The 21,133-nt window shown below is 34.7% G+C and overlaps 4 protein-coding genes across 7 annotated transcripts in view; 2 read left to right on the top strand and 2 right to left on the bottom strand.

Annotated features, from left to right (window-relative positions):
* Positions 1-3,558: 3,558 nt before the first annotated feature.
* Positions 3,559-4,766, bottom strand: LOC126965757 (anaphase-promoting complex subunit 15-like). Its single transcript, XM_050809516.1, has 3 exons — positions 4,510-4,766; positions 4,301-4,394; positions 3,559-3,771 (listed from the first exon to the last, which is right to left on the bottom strand). Exons 1-3 carry the CDS (start codon positions 4,627-4,629, stop codon positions 3,599-3,601), a joined length of 387 nt encoding a protein of 128 aa, XP_050665473.1. The 5' UTR covers positions 4,630-4,766; the 3' UTR covers positions 3,559-3,598.
* A 2,419-nt stretch (positions 4,767-7,185) lies between these two features.
* LOC126965712 (uncharacterized) lies at positions 7,186-12,894 on the top strand. The gene is made up of 4 exons (XM_050809460.1): positions 7,186-7,333; positions 10,927-11,083; positions 11,576-12,237; positions 12,590-12,894. Exons 1-4 carry the CDS (start codon positions 7,277-7,279, stop codon positions 12,836-12,838), a joined length of 1,125 nt encoding a protein of 374 aa, XP_050665417.1. The 5' UTR covers positions 7,186-7,276; the 3' UTR covers positions 12,839-12,894.
* Positions 12,895-13,821: 927 nt separating this feature from the next.
* On the top strand, positions 13,822-14,424 carry LOC126965755 (nucleoside diphosphate kinase). The gene has a single exon (XM_050809514.1). The coding sequence runs from the start codon at positions 13,899-13,901 to the stop codon at positions 14,358-14,360; it is 462 nt and encodes a 153-aa protein (XP_050665471.1). The 5' UTR covers positions 13,822-13,898; the 3' UTR covers positions 14,361-14,424.
* Positions 14,425-14,791: 367 nt separating this feature from the next.
* Positions 14,792-21,133, bottom strand: part of LOC126965691 (zinc finger protein 595-like) — a 29,243-nt gene continuing 22,901 nt past the window's right edge. For all 4 annotated transcript variants that reach the window (XM_050809424.1, XM_050809426.1, XM_050809423.1 and 1 more), the window contains one exon: positions 14,792-20,771. In XM_050809424.1, the coding sequence (XP_050665381.1) occupies positions 20,632-20,771 (140 nt within the window). In that variant the 3' untranslated portion in view covers positions 14,792-20,631. The remainder of the gene's footprint in view (positions 20,772-21,133) is intronic.

Here is a 21,133-nt window from a genome sequence, read left to right as displayed (position 1 = left end):
TATATTGGTATGAAGTAGAGAGAACATATTATAGGTACCTATATATTTATTTTTAGAAAACAGGCATATAAAAAAGTGAATAAATTAAAATAATAACGTAACGTAAATTAAATTAATTAACAGTAACGTAATAGTATTTTATGTAACAAATGTATAATGAGGGTCAAATATTACGAGTGGCGTGGTGAATAACTCCACGAGCGTTTATTTGACTTATTTATACAACGTGTCGCATAATATTATATATTTTCTACGAGGTAATTTTAAGCGAGCGTTATTTATGTGTATACCTACTTTTTTGAGTCTTTGAAAAATTCTATACTCTATGGCCTAAAAAAGAATTTTTTTTCGTACTATAATGTCGCCAAATGTAGGTTAGGTATGGTGGTACGTTCATAGAAATATTAGGCAAAGAGGATGTAAATACTACGTAATAAGAGGCCTACCTAAGGAAAAATTGAAATTTAGTTTAGTATGAAACGTGCAGTCATCTGACATAAGTTTGAAATAGTTGTAATATCAATAAGACGATTGGCCACGAATCATAATCCGGCTAAGTTTAAAAGAGAACAGTTGCTTAAAACGTAGTGGATTTCGGCTATCTCCGTTGTTTTTTAAAAATTATAGCCGTCATCTGTCAACAACAGCACGTTTCATACAACCTGATATTAGGTAATCCATACTTTATCTTCTATACATTTAAAAATTAATTGCTGTTTGTTAGTCTCGCTAAAACTCGAGAACGGCTGGACTGATTTGGCAAATTTAGGTCTTGAATTATTTGGAAGTCCAGAGAAGGTTTAAAAGGTGAATAAATAGGAAAATGTTGCTAAATTAAATAAAAACAACAAATTTGTTTTTCCTTTGGTGTGTCCATACATAAGTTCTGCTGTGAAACAATTTCATTACGACAGCAGGGTGCATATTTTACGAAGTAATTTTTGATGTTATGATATATTATTGACAAATTCATATAAAAACATTATTTTATTTATTATATACAGAACAACGTTTGTCGGGTCAGCTAGTAAAATATATAATATTTTCATGTTTAAATCATTAAACTCAACATTTTAATGTCAACTTGAGAAAAGAATAATCGACAAAGTAAGGAATAGCAGCATCAAATTCAAGACAAAAGTTCAGGATATAACCAGGAAAAAGCAGGTGGAAATGGGCAGGACATATGATTAGAGTAAATGACAAATGGAGTAAATTTGTCACCCAGTGGTACCCAAGGAATGGAAAAAAAGAAGAGGCAGACCACAGATTAGATGGGATGACAGGTTGAAGGACAACCTGGGGTAGAGTAGCACAGAAAGGCCCGAATGGGAAAGATTGGAGTCTTCAAGGAGGCCTTTGCTAATTGGCAACCAGACGTACAGAAATGGACAAAGTTTTTTTTATATAAAAGGGGCACAAACAGGCATATAAGTCCTTTTTATAAAAATAAGGGACGAGACGAGCAGGACGTTCAGCTGATGGTAATTGATACGCCCTGCCGATTACAATGCAGTGCCGCTCAGGATTTTTGAAAAGCCCCAACTATTCTGAGCGGCACTACAACTGCGCTCGTCACCTTGAGACATAAGATGTTAAGTCTCATTTGCCCAGTAATTTCACTAGCTACGGCGCCGTGCAGACCGAAACACAGTAGTGCTTACACATGACTGCTTCACGGCAAAATTAGGCGCCGTTGTGGTACCCATAATCTAGCCGGCATCCTGTGCAAAGGAGCCTCCCACTGGTGAACACAGTCATCTGATGGTTAGTGATCACAGCAGCCCATACTCTTTTGTAACACCAGAGAAATTACAAGAGAGTTGCCGACCTTATAAAGCGTCGAATTAACGTATATTTTTTTTATGGAATAGGAGGTCAAACGAGCGTACGAGTCACCTGGTGTTAAGTGATCACCTCCGCCCACATTCTCTTGCATCGCCAGAGGAAGCGCAGGAGCGCTGCCGGCCTTTAACGAAGGTGTACGCGCTTTTTTTGAAGGTACCCATGTAGTATCGTCTCGGAAACACCGCACAAGGAAGTTCATTCCACAGCTTTGTAGTACGTGGAAGAAAGCTCCTTGAAAAAAAAACTATTTTACAATATTTATTGTTGCAGTAACTTTGTAAAATACGCTTTAAGATTTATTTTATGACACTCGCTCGATCCTGTAGACAAACTATGTAAACAGTTTTACAGGACTTTGTATTATTTTAAGAAGAAACTGTATGTTTATAAATAAATAAATAAAAAATAAATCGCACTGTGGGGATCCAGATGGTGGGGATGATATCCTAACTTGTGGCGTGTCGAGCGTAGGTGAAATAAACATATTTCCATATGAATTCAAAAACCGAAAACACGCTGGTACGTGCCGGGCGAGTAGCGAACTGGGGACTCCGTGGTGTGAGTCAACAGTCAACGGTTCAAGCTATTGTGACACCCACTGTCCGATTAGGAGGATAATATTAATTTGCCAAGGGTGCAATCATCGTAACGAGACCGCAGCTCGCAGGGAATACGAAGAACATTTTGCACTCTCGCTTGGTCTGGAGTTGTCGTTGCGCAAATCTTTCCAGTACGCTGACGCAGGCCAGCCACGGTTGCTAGACAGCTTGGAGGAGGAAGTGCTGGAACTGTTCGCCGATGACACGATGAACAGACCGAATTATTTACAATTCCTGCGTAAGGAGTTGAGTCTCGCTTTTTATTGGCTGCTCCACATTTTTCGCGCGTCGTTCAAGAATATCTGCAGAAAGGATACCGCACTCGGTGGATAGGGCGATGTTCAGTACTGACATTGAGGAGCAAACGAGAGCCCGGATAGTTACAGGTTTGTATACCATTATGCCTTACACAACGGCTCTGTGCCAATCTCATGAAACTGCACAAAATATATCGACGTCTGTGATATGCTTTTTTACTATAAGATTCTTAATTTATTCATATTCCCGCACACCATCCCCTCAATATCTGGAGTGTTGTAAATGTAGGTATGTATGTAGCAATGTACCTAACATATTTTGTAGGTTTACCTGTGGGTGACTCCTTTGCACAGGATGCCAGCTAGATTATGGGTACCACAACAGCACCTTTATCTGCCGTGAAGCAGTAATGTGTAAGCATTATTTTGTTTCAGTCTGAAGGGCGCCATAGCACATCTATGTCTCAAGGTGATGAGCGCAATTATTGTAGTGCCACTCAGAATGTTTGTGTTTATCAAGAATCCTGAGTGGCACTGCATTGTAATGTGCAGGGTATATTTATTAACACAATCCTGCACATTTCATCCCTTGTCATAAAAAAGGTATATCCTGTACATGGAGCCACAACCTGAGAGTTGAAGAAGGTATAACAAAATTTACAACCCCTGATACTCGAACAGTTGGCTAAGTTGGAAAAAGCTCTTGGATAGAACCTGAGAGGTTGCGGGTTTGAGTCCCGCATCATTCATAAATTTTGGTTACATATTTAATATGTATAATTAATCCCATAAGTGAGGGATAACACTTTAAAAATAACAAATTGTGACTGATAAAAGTAAGATAAACAACTAAAAACCTATATATGTTTATTTAACTAATTACATTTCTTATATCTATGGAGATGGCCATAAACCACTTTGATCAGACGCATTTAAATTAGGCGCATCTTGGATATCGTCCAGAGAGTCTGGCTCCAGTTCATTGTTATTCCGAGCTGGAGAATAACTAGTCCTTAACTCTTCATCTTCATCATGAGATTCATCTGACTCATCTGTATCATCGTTTCCTATAAGCAAAAAATAATTAAAATTCTATAAATTTTACTAAGATTATTTTATCTCTAGATAGGCTGTGACGCCTGTGAAAATGTCGAAAAGTTTAGGCTGATTTGATTGAAAGTCAAAAACTACCACCCATGTATTCAGAAGAGGTAAGAGTCATACAATAGAAAGGGAGGCAACTTCTAGATGAATAAAAATGTAACCCTGTGTGATCTGAATTACACCTTATTGTATGATCGCAAGAGTCCATTTCATTAATTGATTATACAGAGTGAGACTTTCATACTTGTCCTATTATATATTCTTTAACCATACTAAACTAGTAGCAACTGCTTATTATTATAATAATATTCAGAGTCAAATAAACTGTGAATATTTTTACTGCTGCCATTCAATAGCTTAAGTATGTTCTAATTGATGCAACTATTAGAATCCATGTACTTAGCAAGCTTATCACTAAGGATCCAATTTTTGTATGAAGTGTTCTATGATTTGTAACAAATTAAAGGTGCTAAAAATTTAAGTGAGTAGTACCTTCTTCATCAGTCTCTGCTTCTTCCTCTATTTGTTCTTGATCTGTTTTTCCAACAGGAGCTCTTTTAGCAAATTGTCTTCCAACTGAATTCAGCTGAAGTAAGAGAATGAATATTTAATTATAAAGCCAAAAACTAAAATATTTACAATTATTTATTTAAAAAACAATCAAGAAGAGTTAGGTTTTTATTTTCATAAATAGTACACACCCATTGTTCATTTGCATGCTCTAAAACAGTCAATTCTGCTTCTTCGTCGCAAGGACTATCCGCGTTAAACCATTTAGGGTCAACCATTCGAGGAAACAATACAGGGAACGGTATATTCATCTTTAAATAAGATACAATTGAATTTAGTATTTACTATATAAAATACAAGCGTTAAAATTTCAGTCCGGCTTTTATCAACAACAAACATTTTTTTTTTTTGGTTCTGTTCGTCCATCTGGACAGGCAAAGGTCAACAACAAACAATTAACAAACGTGAAACATCAATGTTTGGTAAGAAAAACGTCAATGTAAAATGAAATGAACCAAAGAGAATGTAAATTCTATGTAATATGAGGCGGGACTTCAAAATTGAAATTTAGTTTATTATGAAACGTACAGTCATTTCATTGTTTGAAATAGTAGGTAGTAATTACAGTATGGCGATTGGCGACGAGGTATAATCCGGCTAAGTTTGAAAGTGAATAGTTTCTTATAACATAGTGGATTTCGGCTATCTCCGTGTTTTACAAGATTATATGCACCATCAATCAATGACTGCACGTTTCATACGATCGTGTGAATAGCTTTTTTTCTAAGTTTCGCTTGGCTGAATTGAAATATGAACTTCACATCATCAGCCGTAAGAGGTCCAATGCTGGACAAAGGCCTCCCCCAAAGATTCCACGACGATCGGTCAACCAACAACCAACACTGTGTCTTCAGGTACGTGGTCGCCATTCGACGACTTTTCTGCCACACCAGCCATCTGTCCATGTATCTATACAATTTTATACCTTCTGAAATACCCCGTCCTACTTCCTTTAAGTATCTCCTTTCCCTGGTGTTTACTCCATTTGTAAATATTTTATGTAAATATATTAGGAAAAATAAGATTAAGTTTTAAGTAACATACATAAGTTATACATATTTATATATTGTAATATATCTGTGTGTGTTTTTTAAGTTATTTCAAATTTTACTAACAGCTGGTGTATTTGTTTCAGATTTATCATAAAATAATACAACTTTTGTATATAAACACTGATCATTACCGTTAAAACTGGAATGCTCTTCAACACCGTACCTTTACTCATTACTTGGTAGACTACCTCAACTTGACATTGGCTCAGTCGTGGTGACTTTTCCACAAAAGCCACAATGTAAAGAATAGAATAGAATATGTGCCCTGCCCATTGCCACTTCAGTTTTGCAATCACATGGCCTATATCAGTGACTTTGGTTTTCCTACGGATCTCCTCGATCTTGATTAGATCTCGCAAGTAAACTCCGAGCATAGCCCACTCTAGTGCTCTCTGAGCGACCATGAGCTTCCTCAAATATTTTTCCTCAGATTTTACGGTGCTTTCCGAACGCTGCCCATCCGAGTTGGATTCGACGAGTGACCTCTTTCGCGAAATTGGGCGCTTCCTAACTGGATTTTTAACTCGTCAACAATTTTGAGAGTACAGCTCCCAACTTTTACGGGAGTATGTGTGACATGGACATTAGGCATGATCTTCGTCTTGTCCTTATTAATTTTGAGACCTACTCCTTGCAAATCTGTATTGAGGCCATCGAGCAAATGGCTTAAGACTTCCATGGTCTTAGCCATGATTACGATATCATCTGCGAATCGAAGGTGAGTGTTGTATTCGCCGTCGATATTGCTGCCCAGTCCGTTCCAGTCCAGAAGCTTAAAGACATCTTCCAACGCGGTGAACAGCCTGGGCTATATGACATCGCCTTGTCTGACATCTCCCTGCTGCATTTTCGAGATCTGATCCTGGAGACCGACTGACATGTTGGCATTTCCATACACTTCAACGCTTCGATATATCCATAATCAATGTGGCACCTCTACATAAATATTACCTTTACTGTCAAAAAACAATAAAATAAAAACCATGAATATCCTTATTCATGGACAATTATTCAGTTGATGTCTGAATTCAAACGGGCAGGGTGATGACCTATTATCAAGTGGTAACGTGTCAGTTGAAGACGGCTTTCCTGCTTATGCAGAGTAATCTCCAACCATCACGTGATAGCTTGTCCGTTGGTGAGTGATAACAATTAGGAGGGATAACCTTGGTAAGTTGAAGGTTTAAGTAATAGTTTGTGCGTTAATATAACATATATGACTAGGTTTTTACAAAAAATTGCAACTGATCACATCACTCAAATTTAACTATCATAGAGCAGCGCTACCTTTTATAAGAAGAAAGAATTGACGTGGTTTTAGCGTACCTACTGTTTTTTTATGGAAAAGGAGGACAAACGAGCGTACGGGTGGCCTACAAAAACCTACAAAAAAAGCGCGTACACCTTCCTTAACGGAGAGTAACGCTCCTGTGATTCCTCTGGGGTTTCCAGAGAATGTGGGTGGCGGTGATTTATTTACACCAGGCGATCAGTACGCTCGATTGTCTTCCTTTTCCATAAAAAATAATAGAAAACCTAAGGAGAAAAGACGCAAGACACTCTGGCAGAAGGGCTGTTTTTAATTGCTTAGCAATTAATTCAGAATTAAGAATTTATGTAACGTACCAGCGTCCAGCACAAAAGGAAGTCATAATATTTATTTTCTAAAGTCAATTCTACGGTCGACAGACTTATCAGAAATCAGAATCATAAACTTGAATTTTACGAGCACTTTGTTCATTGTGTTTAAGTAAACATTATTGAAGTGTAGTATAGAATTTTCAAAAGTAGATGATTGAAGTGCTCTATATAATATATTAATTTTACTTTTGAATAACCGGACGGAATGTTTGTTTCTTTAAAAATAACGTGTAGTTTAAGTTTAATTATGTTAATGCTCTCGGTAAGTAAACCACGTCGACTACTTTGTACTTAGATAAAAAAACAAAAAAATATATTTGCTTGGAATGGAACAAATATTTGTAATTATTATTATTTACAGAGCCGAAAAAGGCTGACTCTGTAAAAACATGCTTCTAAATCGACCCAGTTTTTTTTGCGCTAAGTCTTTGTCCAAAATAGTAAGTAGTAGAAATCGAAAAACTTAGGTGCTGCATTGAAACACGACATTAAGCATATATTTTGAAATAGGTTAATGATAAAGTATTTAAATACCTTTATATGAATACATTTTTAGTTTTCAACTTAAACATAAAAATTACGAATTTAAATTTTAATGTGAGTATAAATTTAATTTTAGAGTATAATAACAAATCTTATAACTATATTTACAAGACTATGACTACATAAAATTAAAACTATCATTACGTGGAAGCGTACCAATAATACTGACAGCGGTAATGCGTTGGATAACAAGGCTGATCCGTTGACCGAAATAGCTGCCAGGGCTTGGGTTTCCAGTAGCCTTATTGGGGCGCGAAGATAGTATTTTGAACATTCTCCGCGCCTCTGGGCCCCACGGGCCAAGTGTCTCGTCACCAAACGGCACAAAGATGTATGACTCACTGAGACCAACATATTTGCGACGCTTGCTGTCTTCTGCAGTCGAAGCCGCAGCCCCAGCACCAACTGACGTACCTTGGACATGAGAAGGAGCCAGAGTGTCGACGCAAGTAGCGTCCCACACCAACGTCATTCCATCAGGACGCTTGCCATCGCGGCGGGTAATACCATTTGGTTCTAAAACAGCTGGTATATAAAGAGCGGCAAATGCCCTGCGGATGATTTCATTAATGCTGGCGTGACGACTGATACGGCCTGACGATTTTAGGCAGGATAACCCATGAGCATCTACCGGAAGGCCACATCTAAATTGATGTGGTTCATTCAGCGGCGGAATGAATGGCTAGGCTAAATATTGCTGGACCAAGAGGGTTGCCTAGCTGACAGTCAACGGAAGACCAAATATTATGATTTTTGAATAATAATTTGGATGGTTCACTATAACATTCCCAAATATAATGATAGATTGAAAGAATTGAATTTTTAACTTCTCTCAGCAGAGCTATATACCCCTATCAACAGAGCATTTTTCACATCAAATTTTAGAAAGATATCACCAGAGTTACTCTCCAAAAAAGTTCGCGCAGCGTGGACTGCAGCTTCGCAACCACGTCCGCAGCCGAAACCAAACTGAGTTGGAATGAATTTAGTTGATAGGAAAGGAGAAATATGTTTGCAACAAATTTTAGAAACAAGGCGTCGAAATGTGTGTAAGATGCTGGGGTGTTCAGTAGTAGATATATACCTAATAGATAGACCTTTCACGTCACCGTCATTAACTTTCTGTTCTACTTTTTAAAAAGGTTGAAATTTTTGTTACTATTTCAAATATTGGCAATTTAGTAACAATTTCTGAGTGAATAAATTGGTCTCAGGTAATAATTTACTAATTGTATACGACTTATTTCAAAATGTTGTAGAAAAGAAGTTTTATTTAAAAAAAAATACAGTATTCAACGCTTTTATTAAATATGCAGTTTACAGTTGAGTATGAGCCTCGTGCCTGAATTTAGCGAGTCAACATCTCCTGAGGCTGCCTCGTGTAGAGACGAAACACGTGTCAAATTTATTAAGAATTATCAGAATTAACACTCAATGAAAATCACAACATTTGGATGAATATGCAGTAACTAGGAAGATCATAAAAGAACAGCATCAAAAACCGCAAATAATAATTATCTCCTCTTGTTCTAAACCACTAGCACTTTGCCCTATTCGTGTTTAATAGTTTAGTGTGGTTATTCTTCTTTTATAGTAAAAACTATTGTATGATTTTGTGAAACCACTTTGCAAATGCTCTTTTTTTCACAAAATGACATATGAATATAAGCATAATAAAAAAAAATTTGGAAAACGGTTGACCCTAATAGTCATCGCTTCAAATTGTACAAGACGATTTTGAGCTCTTCAAGCTCAAAAATATAGTTTGTATTATTTTGAGCTCAAAGACTTAGCTGTTCTATGTTTTTCAGCTATTCGAGCTCAAAACACTATTTTTTGAATTTTCATACGGCAATAACTTTTGAATGAATATAAAAACCGATTTTCACGCGGTTGGCGGCATTCGACACATCTTTTTGAGCCTCTTAGAATATTTGAGTAGTTTCAATTGATCGAACTCGGAATTTTAAAGTAATTCGAAAAAAAACTTTTTTCGTTTTTCTTTCGTCAACGTTAACTCACAAACAAATCAGTCAATTTTGACCGGCTTGGTGGGTATCGATGTGGTTTTTTGATGTTAAGAGCTAATTAGTTTTTAGAATTGATCGGTAAAGCAGTTAAAAAGTTATTCCAAAAAACCACATATGAATAAAAAAATATAGTTTTTGTGAGATTTCTTAAAATCTACTGGTCCGAACCGGTCCGAATTGTATTCAAATTATATGTTTGGTCAAGCCTTTTCGAATTCCGCCAACCGTGGTGTAATCGGTCGAGCCGTTCAAAAGTTATAAGAAGTTTATATACACACACACAAACATTCATACAAACTCACGGACACCATCGCGGGAATAGCCAGGAAAGCTTCCGTATCGTCTTAAACCTGTTACATCTGATGTGCCTCAGGGCTTTCATCTTGGTCCACTTCTTTTCAACGTTTTTACTTATGTCGTGATGCATTGTTTTCAACATTACAAACTTATGTTACATTATACTGGTGACACAAAGATTTTTGTGATTCTGTTGAACATTGTCGGCAGTTTCAAGAGGAGTTAAATACATTTTACAAATATCTCAACAAACAATCGTTACATGGGTAAAAGTTAAGCTTCCATTTCTTATTCTCTAAAGGAACAACCGATCTATTATTATTCTAAGTCTAATAATTAGAATAAATTTCTGAACAGAGCTTGCAGAACACACAAAGGCTTTATAGCCATTATTATAACCTAAATAAAAATAGGTAACTAAAGCAAATAGCTTTTTTAGTTTAATTATTAATTTTTGTCCTAAGTTAATGTTATAAGCATCGTTAACCTTTGTCTAGTGAAATAATTATTTTGTATAATATCATTATTACAAATTAATAATAAATAAACGAAAGAATTAACGGGATGCATAATTAAGTAGGTCGTAGATAAATAGTAGACACTTAAATTTAATTTGATATTATTATTACTTATTTCATAAGATTAATATTTGTAAAATGATTTGAATATTATTATTATATACAAATAATATTATTATTATACTCCCAAACAAACTACATGTTCTCTAGTGTTTTATTAAATGAATTAACTAACATAACTTTTCAAATTTACCAATTTTCTCTTTAATGGACTTTAAACGACCTGGCGTGTTGTTTTTCAGCGATTTACTTAATCAACGGGCTATAACCCGTCAAATTGATTTTCAATCGACGGACTACCAGCCTCCAAATTGACCTTGGTGCCTGCTGCTTAATATAATATAAAAATTGCAAAGCTTCTGAAGAATTCAGTACGAATTTGATACCAAGTATTTTTTTATTTGTAGCTCACTAAAACACAAAGGCCAATCAATAATAAATATTCACTAATTATGGATACTGGTGGATCTGAAAGGGATTTAGCCGAAATGATTTCGGGAAAAAGCTATGTCCCATATGTATATGAAAACCAATTACCGAGAGGGACAATTGTAACAAGTAACGGTTAGTGTCTGAACTAGTATAAAAGTACACAATTTAAAGAGGATTATTTAATTGTAATTTATTTTTAAACCGTATTATATATTTATTTAAAATGTTAAAAGAAATATAAATTAACCTACTGTATTTTATGACTTTTAAAATCAATAACGCCAATAGTAGCTACGCTCCGGTGGTTTAACGATGGCGTTATGACATCAAGAGTGGATAAAATCTTTGATATAAAATACATGTCACTAAATAATGGTTGCAAAATAATGTATGAACGAAAAAACATGCCGCTTAGGAACTTTACTAGCGTAATCCTATAGAATTATATGAACACAATTTCTATTAAAATTATCAAAAATATAATGTTTCTAACGTACCTAGTAATGAGTACACGTCTGGTCGTACTGCCCGTGACCGGGGCGAGTCAACAGAAGTGGGAGGGGTAGCTAGTAAAGAAAGATGCAGTGTAAATTTTGAGACTGATTTTGTTTACTGTTGTTTCAGATAACGATGTCACATATTTACTATCTAAACTTTCTGATGAAGAACTATTAAGGCTGTTGAATGAACAACCAGCTAAAACAGAATACGATCTTAATGATATTGCAAAGGTTGCTGTTGGGTTGAATGTAAAAAAACACAAAAATAATAAAAAACCACGTCTTAATAAGTTGGATGAACCTTTAAAAGATGGTCCAGGGCAGATGGGATTCTTTAGATTAGAAAATAAAAGGGTTGTTCATGATGATTCTGTTACAGATGCGAATTATTTAGCACTGCAAAAGTTACAAAGTTTACTGTACGCTCGTCCACAACTTGATGTTGACGATCTTGACGAGAAGAGAAAAGAATTACTATTTGACGTTCTTGTCAACCAACTCAAATTATTATGTTGTAAAAAGCCTGGATCAATAAAAACACCTAATACCGGATTTCAAAAATTAAAAGGTATGACCGATATGAATCAGGACGGTTTGAACACAAAAATACAGTCGGAAAATCTAAAACCTCAAGAGTTTATGTTTTTGGTTATAAACGAAGAAATCAGAAGTAACGTTAGTGAAGAAATAATTCTTGTCGACCCTGATACTCTACAACAAAACAGCAGCATTCTTTTATTAGGTCCAATCACTACTCCACTAACGAACAGTCAACTTAAAGTCATTGTAAGTATTGAAATTTATTTTCTTATATTAATTCAATGATGATATAAATGTCAATACTTACAAACACCACATTTGTCAGCACATCAAATTGATGTAAAAAGGAATGGCTTGATTTAAGTTATCGTGTAAAGGCGGTGTGTTTTTCTCTTGTGCATAAGTGTAAACGTTTATAACTGTCAATGTATGTCCCAATAAAGACGCTTGCTAGTCCCGTATCCCACGCGCAAGTAATATAATATATCTGCTCCTTTTTAACCGACTTCAAAATAAGAAGGAGGTTCTCAATTCATCGGTATGTTTTTTTAAGATTCTTATGGAAGCCATGAAATTGTAAACTTATTTTTGATTTTAGATGAGGCGTTTAGAAAATGAACTAACGAAACCAGAATATACTTCACTGCTACAAGAACTTTCTGATGGCGTCTTGAGTGCAAAAAATCACAAACTTATAAAAAGTTTTATTCATGGACCACATACTCGAAGATACATCAAACCCCACCGATGCAATCACCAATCAAAACTTGCTAGGGTATATGGTGGTCCAAAGTGGTTAATTTGTACAGGGTATATTAACTTAAACACACCTAGTTTGTATGATTAAATAAAAGCTTATATACATATACTTATTTATATCTTTGACAATTATTTTAAACTGCTATTTAAATATATTTTTGAATCGAGATCTGTACACATGTTACAGATGCTAAATTTCCATAAATCGAGTTCCTCAGAGCCTGAATGAGTAATTCCAAGTCCAGTTATTTTCTGTTACTTTCTGCAAGATAAGTAAGCCAATTCCTCGAAGAGCGAGTATGCGTACCATGAGATTACTCTTCCTCCCATCTTTAACAATTATTTTAAACTGATATTTGAACGTCGTCCAGAAGTAAGGATTGCCCAAGTTGGGAACTTTGAATTTTGGAACTCCAGCAGTAGATACTGCTCCTGCACCGCAACGTTCCAGCAAAATAACTGCAACAGGCCTGGTGGTGGAATATCTTTATGTAATTTTTTTTCTTTCTAACCGGCATCGCGTTGCAGTACAGTTGCAGCTTTAAGTGGAATAGCTCTGCAGAGCTTTTTGCACAGGTTTATCTATGGTATTAATTTTCTACAATAGTGTAGTTTAGGTACATTATTTTATTATCTTTTATTTTCAATGACACTATATAACGTAAATTATTACCGCTAAAACAACAAATAATAAACACCCAGATGGCGTATTCCAAAACGGCCATAAGTGGTGTAATGTTTTTAACTGACTCCGACTCGCACCTGACCGTATGTGGTACGGTCCGGCGGTGTGATGCGAGGCACCCAGCAGACTGTACTAAGTCCATCCATGTGCTTAGGCTATATTAATATAAATACATGATTGGATTTGGTACGACCCAACCACAACAATCTGGTAAAAATAATTATTTTGTGCGATGGACAATGCGATATACCATCGAATATGGTTCGGTACTGGACTGCATCCTATGGTTCGGTTGGACCAAATCCGGCCATGTGCTTAGGCTATAATAGTGACATTTAATTGACATTTGACAGTTTAGAATCCACGTTCCACGCTTGCGAATTGCGAATTTTTAAATCCATTCCATTTTCTAACCTGCAGCAGCTGAGTGTCGACTGCATTTAGTTAAATTTATTATACTAAAATGGCTGAACCACGTGAAAGAACCTTCATCATGGTGAAACCCGACGGCGTACAACGTGGGCTGGTTGGAACTATCATCGAACGATTTGAGAAGAAAGGATTTAAGTTAGTAGCACTCAAATTCGTATGGCCATCAGAAGAGCTTTTACAGAAGCACTACAGTGACCTTTCTGAGCGTCCATTTTTCCCGGGTCTAGTTAAATACATGAGTTCTGGTCCAGTCGTTCCTATGGTTTGGGAAGGCCTTAACGTCGTGAAAACCGGCCGTCAAATGCTTGGTGCCACAAACCCGGCTGATTCACTACCTGGTACTATCCGTGGAGATTTATGTATTCAGGTTGGTCGCAACATCATTCATGGTTCTGACGCTGTTGATTCGGCCAAGAAAGAGATTGCTCTGTGGTTTACGGAAAAGGAACTTGTCGGCTGGACTCCTGCTGCAGAAAACTGGGTTTACGAATAAGTGCATCTGTATATTATATTCAAACTATAATTTTAAGCTTGGCAAAATAAATTAATTTAAACTAGTTATTAGTTTTATTTCCTTGTCACAAGGTTCAAATATTAATATTATACATTAATTTTCTTGGAAGCAGGCATCTAAGAACACAAAATTTTTGTTGCACAGCTGTCTTTCTGCTTTTCACATGAAACTAGCAGCCTCAATAATTTTTATATTCACCTATAATTATTTGTTTCAAGTAGGTATCCATTTGTTTCTCCTCCATCCAACACATCCACTGATGTTGGTTAGGTTAGGTTAGTTACTTAGTTTTATGATAATTAGTTACCTAGATTACACCAAACACCTACCATAGTCTGAGCTATTTTAGCAAAGGTGTAGTCGGAAGCAATTGAGTGAAATTTTAAAAGCAGGGATGTAGTATGAAAAACTTTTGTCTTTGTAATGTTTTATTTAATCCATAACATAATTTACAAAATACATCATTATGATGTGGCCTTATTGGTATGGATGAGCCATTTCCATACACATTATCTAGTTCATAGAAATAAAAATAACAGGTTACTCCTTCAACTCATTAATTGATAAATAAATAAAACTATACTTGGTTTCCTGGGTTGGAATAAGTCACTTCATTCATACATTCTTGATGTAGACCAGATGTTTAGATGATCAAAATGTGCTATAGGTTCTTACCTGTTTATTTTTTATTTTTTTTACACCAAATCATGGTATAAGGCAATTCAAAGTGAATTATATACTGAGACAGCCTTTATTATTCAAGAATCTACTTGGGTAAAACCAACCTTTCATCCATTAAAAATAACATTAATAACTACATCACAAGTTTATATCTAATTCTGCTACAAAATTACAATTTATGTATAAATTAGGTATTTATTTAATTGATACTTATATTTATTTCTGTCCTCTCCACACCAAAAAAGATGTTCATTATTATTTTAGACACATGTGTATAACTTTAATATTTACTTATTAGTCCTGAATATCTAATTTAGTTTATATCACAATCATAAATATATAAAGAAAAACATAATATTCTGTAGGTTTCAGTAATTTTTAAATTTATAATGATTAAAAACATACAATTTCTTTATTCCAGTAGTAGTGATCACAAGTAGAGTAGTGTAGACCATGGATCCCAAGATACAGGTTTTTAGATTATATATTTATGAGTGATATTTTCTTATTTGTATAATATAATATATTTAGAATTCCTTTGTGCGTATGTTCATTATTATAATGAGCTTGATCAATTTCGAGAACTATGACTAAGTATAGTTTTTAGTATAAACACACAAATTCAACCTCACCTAATGAAATATAATGTATTGAGAATTTCATTTGTAAACCGATGAAATTTAATGTAATATTCTAATTGTAATTATGTTTTATTCACATAATATTGGCAGTGATACATATCTAGTCTTTAATAATTCTATACCCATTATCACACATGACATAAAGAAGTAATCGTAGAATCCATACCTAATTTAATATTTACAATATTTATATAATATTATCATATTATGTAATGCTGTGTTTAAATTATATTCATTTAGTGATTGTGCTAAAGTATGATAAGATTTAATTTTGAAAGAAATAAAGTTTAACCGCTCAAGTTCAAGTTTAAGTTCTCAATTCTCACAATATTATTTGTTAGAATCATCTCAATCTTCTCTATGTTGCTGTACCTCAGATAATTTATACGTCTAGCTAGACTGTGAGAGCTGTGAAAACGTTTAAAAAATAGCGGCTAACAGTTAGCCTTATTTTCAGCAACACAAAAACAAAGTGACTGGCATATGGCGAATGTAAGACGTCGTTGTCATGGACAATAAAGTTATAAACCTGGCCTGATGTGCTGTGTTGCCTAACATAAAGAGGCTTTATCTAGATGTATAAATTTACCTTATAATCCTTATTGTGAGGCTTAAAATGGTGTGAAATTGGATTCTTTTTAAAACAGATTTTGACTTTTAGAGCATACTTACATGTAAATAATAATATGTATAATTTGTCTTAATTGTAATTATTATTTGAAGTATCTCACTTTTAAATTTTCCTATTGAGAATTAAACAATATTTTAAGTATTGAATTCCCAGAATTATAATTAAGGGAATAACATAACGTTACAATACACAAATCATCATTACCCAGTGGCTGGTATCCCTGACCTTTACATTGGGAATCCCAAGATCAAATTTTAGATAGTGCAAACATATTTTGTATGATGAATATAAATGTTTTTTCCGAGTCAATAATGTTTATATTTGTGTTTATGTATGTTAATATAATATGTATTTTGTATTAAATGAATTGTTTCACACCCATAGTACAAGAATACTAAAATTAATGTTTAGATGTGAAAAATAAAACTTGTGTGAGATTGCATCAATGATAGATACATCATAATAATTAATAACCTAGTTAGTAACACTTGAGATTATTATTTTTATTAACACAAATATAGTGCAGTTGGTTATACTGAGAGTAGGGTTACCATCCGTCCGGATTAAGCTGGATATGTCCGGACTTTTAGCATCTAGTCTAGATTTTATTTTTTATTAGATGGACGATAGTAATAAAACTGCATATTAGCTAATAGCAAATAAGTCTTAATGAGAAACGAAATTTAAACGAGATCAACTAAAAAGTCCGGACTTTTATCAAAATGTCAGGACTTTTCAAATTACTAAATGGTAACCCTGAGATCTACATTGCATGATTTAGTTCATTGAGTGAAGTTCTGGGATTGTATTACTGGTGGATATATTGAGTAAAACTGTTTTAATTATGTTTCTGTGTATGTTTGCTATTTTACACATAGACAATGATATTTGCAATTAAGTAAGAAAACAGACACATTTTATATTTATACAAACAGGATTAAAAATCAAACAGATGATTCTTATGCCTACGAAGTCATTTAATTCGAAATATCTATCAGGTCCACATGAATATAATACTTTAAATTATAATTAGGCCAATGAGAAAAGATAAAGAATGTAAACAAATAGACATTTACTGTGATATATTCATAAATACGGCTGATTCGGACTCTCCCGAAGAAACATCTTTGTCTAATACAGATAACAGCGATTAGAATAGGGAATCCATAATTTGTATATAATTTATTCGACTAAAAATGTTTTAAACCTCTGAAACTGTGTTTACATTCTTTATATCGTCTCGTTGGCCTTACTAAAGGAACCTATTCTTCTAGTCTCAAAAAAACCATAGAAATCATGCCCAGAATAAATAACACAATATTATTTTGGTATTTTTGTCAGTCTCTGAGCCTCTTAAAATACTGTCTAATTATTGCAGTGTTCTTCCTTCCAAATGATAAGCAAAATGGACATTCGTGTGATACTTGAAAAGGTATAATTGTGAAGGAAAAATCAGTAATAAAATGAGACATAGCAAGTGTAGTTCTTTTTATGATCACATGAGTTGTGTAATACAGCTTTGTGTAGAAATAATTTAATTAGTGAATCCACGGGCAGAAGTGCAGAATAATACTGGGAGCAAAACTTATACATTTATCGCGCGAGTTGAATGCAGCCGGGGCTTGAGGTAAAGAGCGGCCTATCTCTCGATGTGCTGTGCCGTAGACGTCGCTTACCTTGTTATCGCGTTAATCTATATATATTAAAGAGAATGTATGTTCCCTAATAACTCCAAACTATTCGACCGATGTGAATCGGTCGAATAGTTTGTGAATGAAATGTGAATGAAATATTTTGTATTAGATTCGTTGAAGCTCAATGAATGTTACTATATAGTTTGTCGTGTCACGATCCCACCCACGCATTTACCATATCTTTCGAACCGTTTATTGACAGAACAACGTCTGTCGGGTCAGCAAGTAAGTCCTAAAGTTGCCATCACGTGATTTTGAAGTTATGCTTCTTTAGGCGCGTTATGAAAAAATGATGAGAGTGAAATTTTAAGATGCGCGCGCATCAACATAACACGCAACACAAAAGTAACAGGTTGAAGTTGGTTTTTGACATTTGCGTCACTCGCAATTTTTTTTTTGGTTTTTGTCCATTATTAGGACAGGCCGTTCAAGCCCATACAGCCGTATTCATAATTAATTGTCAAAGCCCTCTTTGATTGATCTTTCTTAAAAAGTAGAATAGCACGAGGAATAAATCATTTTAATGATTTTTGCTTCCTTAGGCCAAAGAAGTATAATTTCTTGCGTGCATGTATTCACGCAAGCAGCACTATGTATAATTATACATATACTTTTTTTTATTTTAATTATGACGACAGATCCATCAGGTTCCGTTCCAAAAAACAACGAGTATTTATTCATCGCCAAGCACGAGAAATCTCGAATAATGTTTTAGACATGTGTTGACAAAAAGCAGAACAAGATTGTGAGATTTAATAATTATTATTAGGTTAAAATTGTTAAAATATTTTTTCATCATTTTCACCTCGTGTTAAACAGTGAACTTGAAGCATTGTTTAAATTTATCGACACAGTTATAATTATGGTCTTCAATTATAATTAAGTCACAGCACTATCGCATTCCTGAACTCTGTATTCAACTCGCACGTAATCTGTACTTGGCTAGTTTTCTAATTATCTACAGAATCGTTATTAACCTCATACATAGCTCGTTAAATTGATCCGGATTCGAATTATTGTCATTCTAAACTAGCAATGTATTACTATAATTTGTAAAAAAAATTGCCTATCATCTTAGATCATTTATACGTCTGGATAGACTGACAGCTGTGAAATCGTCGAAAAATGAGGTTGACAGTTAACCTATATTTTGAGCGGTATAAATTATCTAAGCCTATCATATTTCAATTGGGCCTGGGAAATGAAGAAGTCAGGTTAAATAACCAACTTTAAAGTGTATATTATTGTAAATCCAAATGTTTTCTAGACGTTAGGGACAGTTTCAGTTATATAGCGATTTCGAAACCTTTTGCTTGCTGTTAGCTACCTCTGAATAAATTTCTTTAGTATTACTGACTGAATTGTAGATTCACTCACGTTTAGAGAAATAGAATACCAGAAATAACGATAAGATTCGCAGACTGAAGATGAAGACTACGCCACTGGGTGCACGTCTGTCCTGAGGATATACTTACTGATGACAAACTGACAGCTTAGATTATTATTTAAAAACAGATCGCTGAGTAGCAGGACATTTAAAACAGTATAACTGGACTCTGTATTTTTCATTACTCTGTGGTTTTAACTATCAAAATTCAAAAAGACCAACGGCGCAGCAGATGTCATTGGGGTCGTACAGTATTACTGCGCCCATCAACCCAAGAGTGAAAGATACAATGAAGTGAGAGAATAAGATAAATTACTTAATATACAACAATTTGAACCAAAATTTATGGACGATGCGACGACGAAGAAACGATTAGCAAGACATACCAAGATTTACGATCGATGCGTCACTCGGACGGTAAAATCAGTTAGTAAGAGCGCTCGGACTAAACTCGAGAGGCGCGGGACCCAGTCCCGCATCGTTCATTAATTTTGGTACAAATTAAGTTTGTATATTTAATAACAAGGAATATAAACAAGGAATATCACTTGAAAACAACAAACTGTTTAAATTACTTAACGTTAACTAATAATCGTATTTGGACGTTATCAAATCACCTTGGAGTACTAATACTAGTAATCCATATACTCTCTGAGATGTTAGTAGCCAGTAGGATCTGATCAGATCTTGAAAGCTGTTTAATTCTTAAGTTCTCTCCTTGACTAGTCTTCCGAGTATTTTTAAGTCTTTTTAGAATGTTTAAAGTCATAACACTAACATATTACACGTAGCCTACCAAAGAGGATATAAATTGTACATAATAAGAGGCAGGAAGGACTTCCTAAGTAAAAACTGAAATTTAGTTTAGTATGAAACATGCAGTGAGAGTTGACATAAGTTTGAAATGGTAATTACAATATGGTGATGAAGTATAATCCGGCTAAGTTTGAAAGCGAACAGTTGCTTAAAACGTAGTTTATTATGGCTATCTCCATATTTACAAGATTATAGCCACCATCTGTCAGTCTATCAATGACTGCATGTTACATACAATCACTTTGCTAGAGAGTTTCGCTAGGCTGTTAGCGACTTGTGTAATCCAATGGTTCAACACAAAACTGATTCTTCTTGGCCTTGTTAAAATAGGACCCAACACTGACATGGCACAGAAGTATATTTCCTGGAAGGTGTTGTTAGCATGTTATATGGAGGTGTTTCATAGATTCTCCGAGCAGTGTTCCACTTCATCCGGCTGAGAATTGCTTTGTTGGGTATTGTTGAGACTTTGAGAATCTTGTTGCTGTGTCTGTTCTTGTAATGATTGCTGTACTCTTGAAGGCAGTGGCGCTGTTTGGCCTGTGGAAAAATATGTTTTTATTAGATACTTCATTAATTTCCTTGATTATAATTTGTTTTTAAATATGGGTTTACCTTCTAAAATATGTAAATAAATTTTATTGAAATTGCCACGCCATCTATTGGTAGAAAAGACTACAACGTAAAAGCATGACAACCCATATATTAAAATATACTAACGTTTAGACGACCTGACAGCTCGATATTGCGTGTCCAATTTTGATTTATTAATGTGCGTTAGCTTTGCGTTGGTTTGATATAGAAAATACTAAGGAGAAAATGTTAAGACTGGCTGATTTTTGACGACTTGTTAATCAAAAGCGGTTACAGACACAATAGATTCGCTTTCCTTTTCTACCTTA

The sequence above is a fragment of the Leptidea sinapis genome, chromosome 8, assembly GCF_905404315.1.
Source record: "Leptidea sinapis chromosome 8, ilLepSina1.1, whole genome shotgun sequence".
NCBI lineage: Eukaryota > Metazoa > Arthropoda > Insecta > Lepidoptera > Pieridae > Leptidea > Leptidea sinapis.
Note: the sequence above shows the minus strand (reverse complement) of the source record. Positions and strands in the feature narration are given on the sequence as shown.

What these genes read in the sequence shown, in the direction of transcription:
- LOC126965755 (XM_050809514.1), top strand. Translation starts at nt 13,899, where the DNA reads ATGGCTGAACCACGTGAAAGAACCTTCATCATGGTGAAACCCGACGGC.
- LOC126965757 (XM_050809516.1), bottom strand. Translation starts at nt 4,629, where the DNA reads ATGAATATACCGTTCCCTGTATTGTTTCCTCGAATGGTTGACCCTAAA. An exon ending in AGCATGCAAATGAACAATGG is followed by an intron (nt 4,395 to 4,509) that starts GTGTGTACTATT and finishes CTCTTACTTCAG; the next exon opens with CTGAATTCAGTTGGAAGACA. An exon ending in AGCAGAGACTGATGAAGAAG is followed by an intron (nt 3,772 to 4,300) that starts GTACTACTCACT and finishes TTTTGCTTATAG; the next exon opens with GAAACGATGATACAGATGAG.
- LOC126965712 (XM_050809460.1), top strand. Translation starts at nt 7,277, where the DNA reads ATGTTTGTTTCTTTAAAAATAACGTGTAGTTTAAGTTTAATTATGTTA. An exon ending in TAATTATGTTAATGCTCTCG is followed by an intron (nt 7,334 to 10,926) that starts GTAAGTAAACCA and finishes TTTTATTTGTAG; the next exon opens with CTCACTAAAACACAAAGGCC. An exon ending in ACAGTCAACTTAAAGTCATT is followed by an intron (nt 12,238 to 12,589) that starts GTAAGTATTGAA and finishes TTTTGATTTTAG; the next exon opens with ATGAGGCGTTTAGAAAATGA.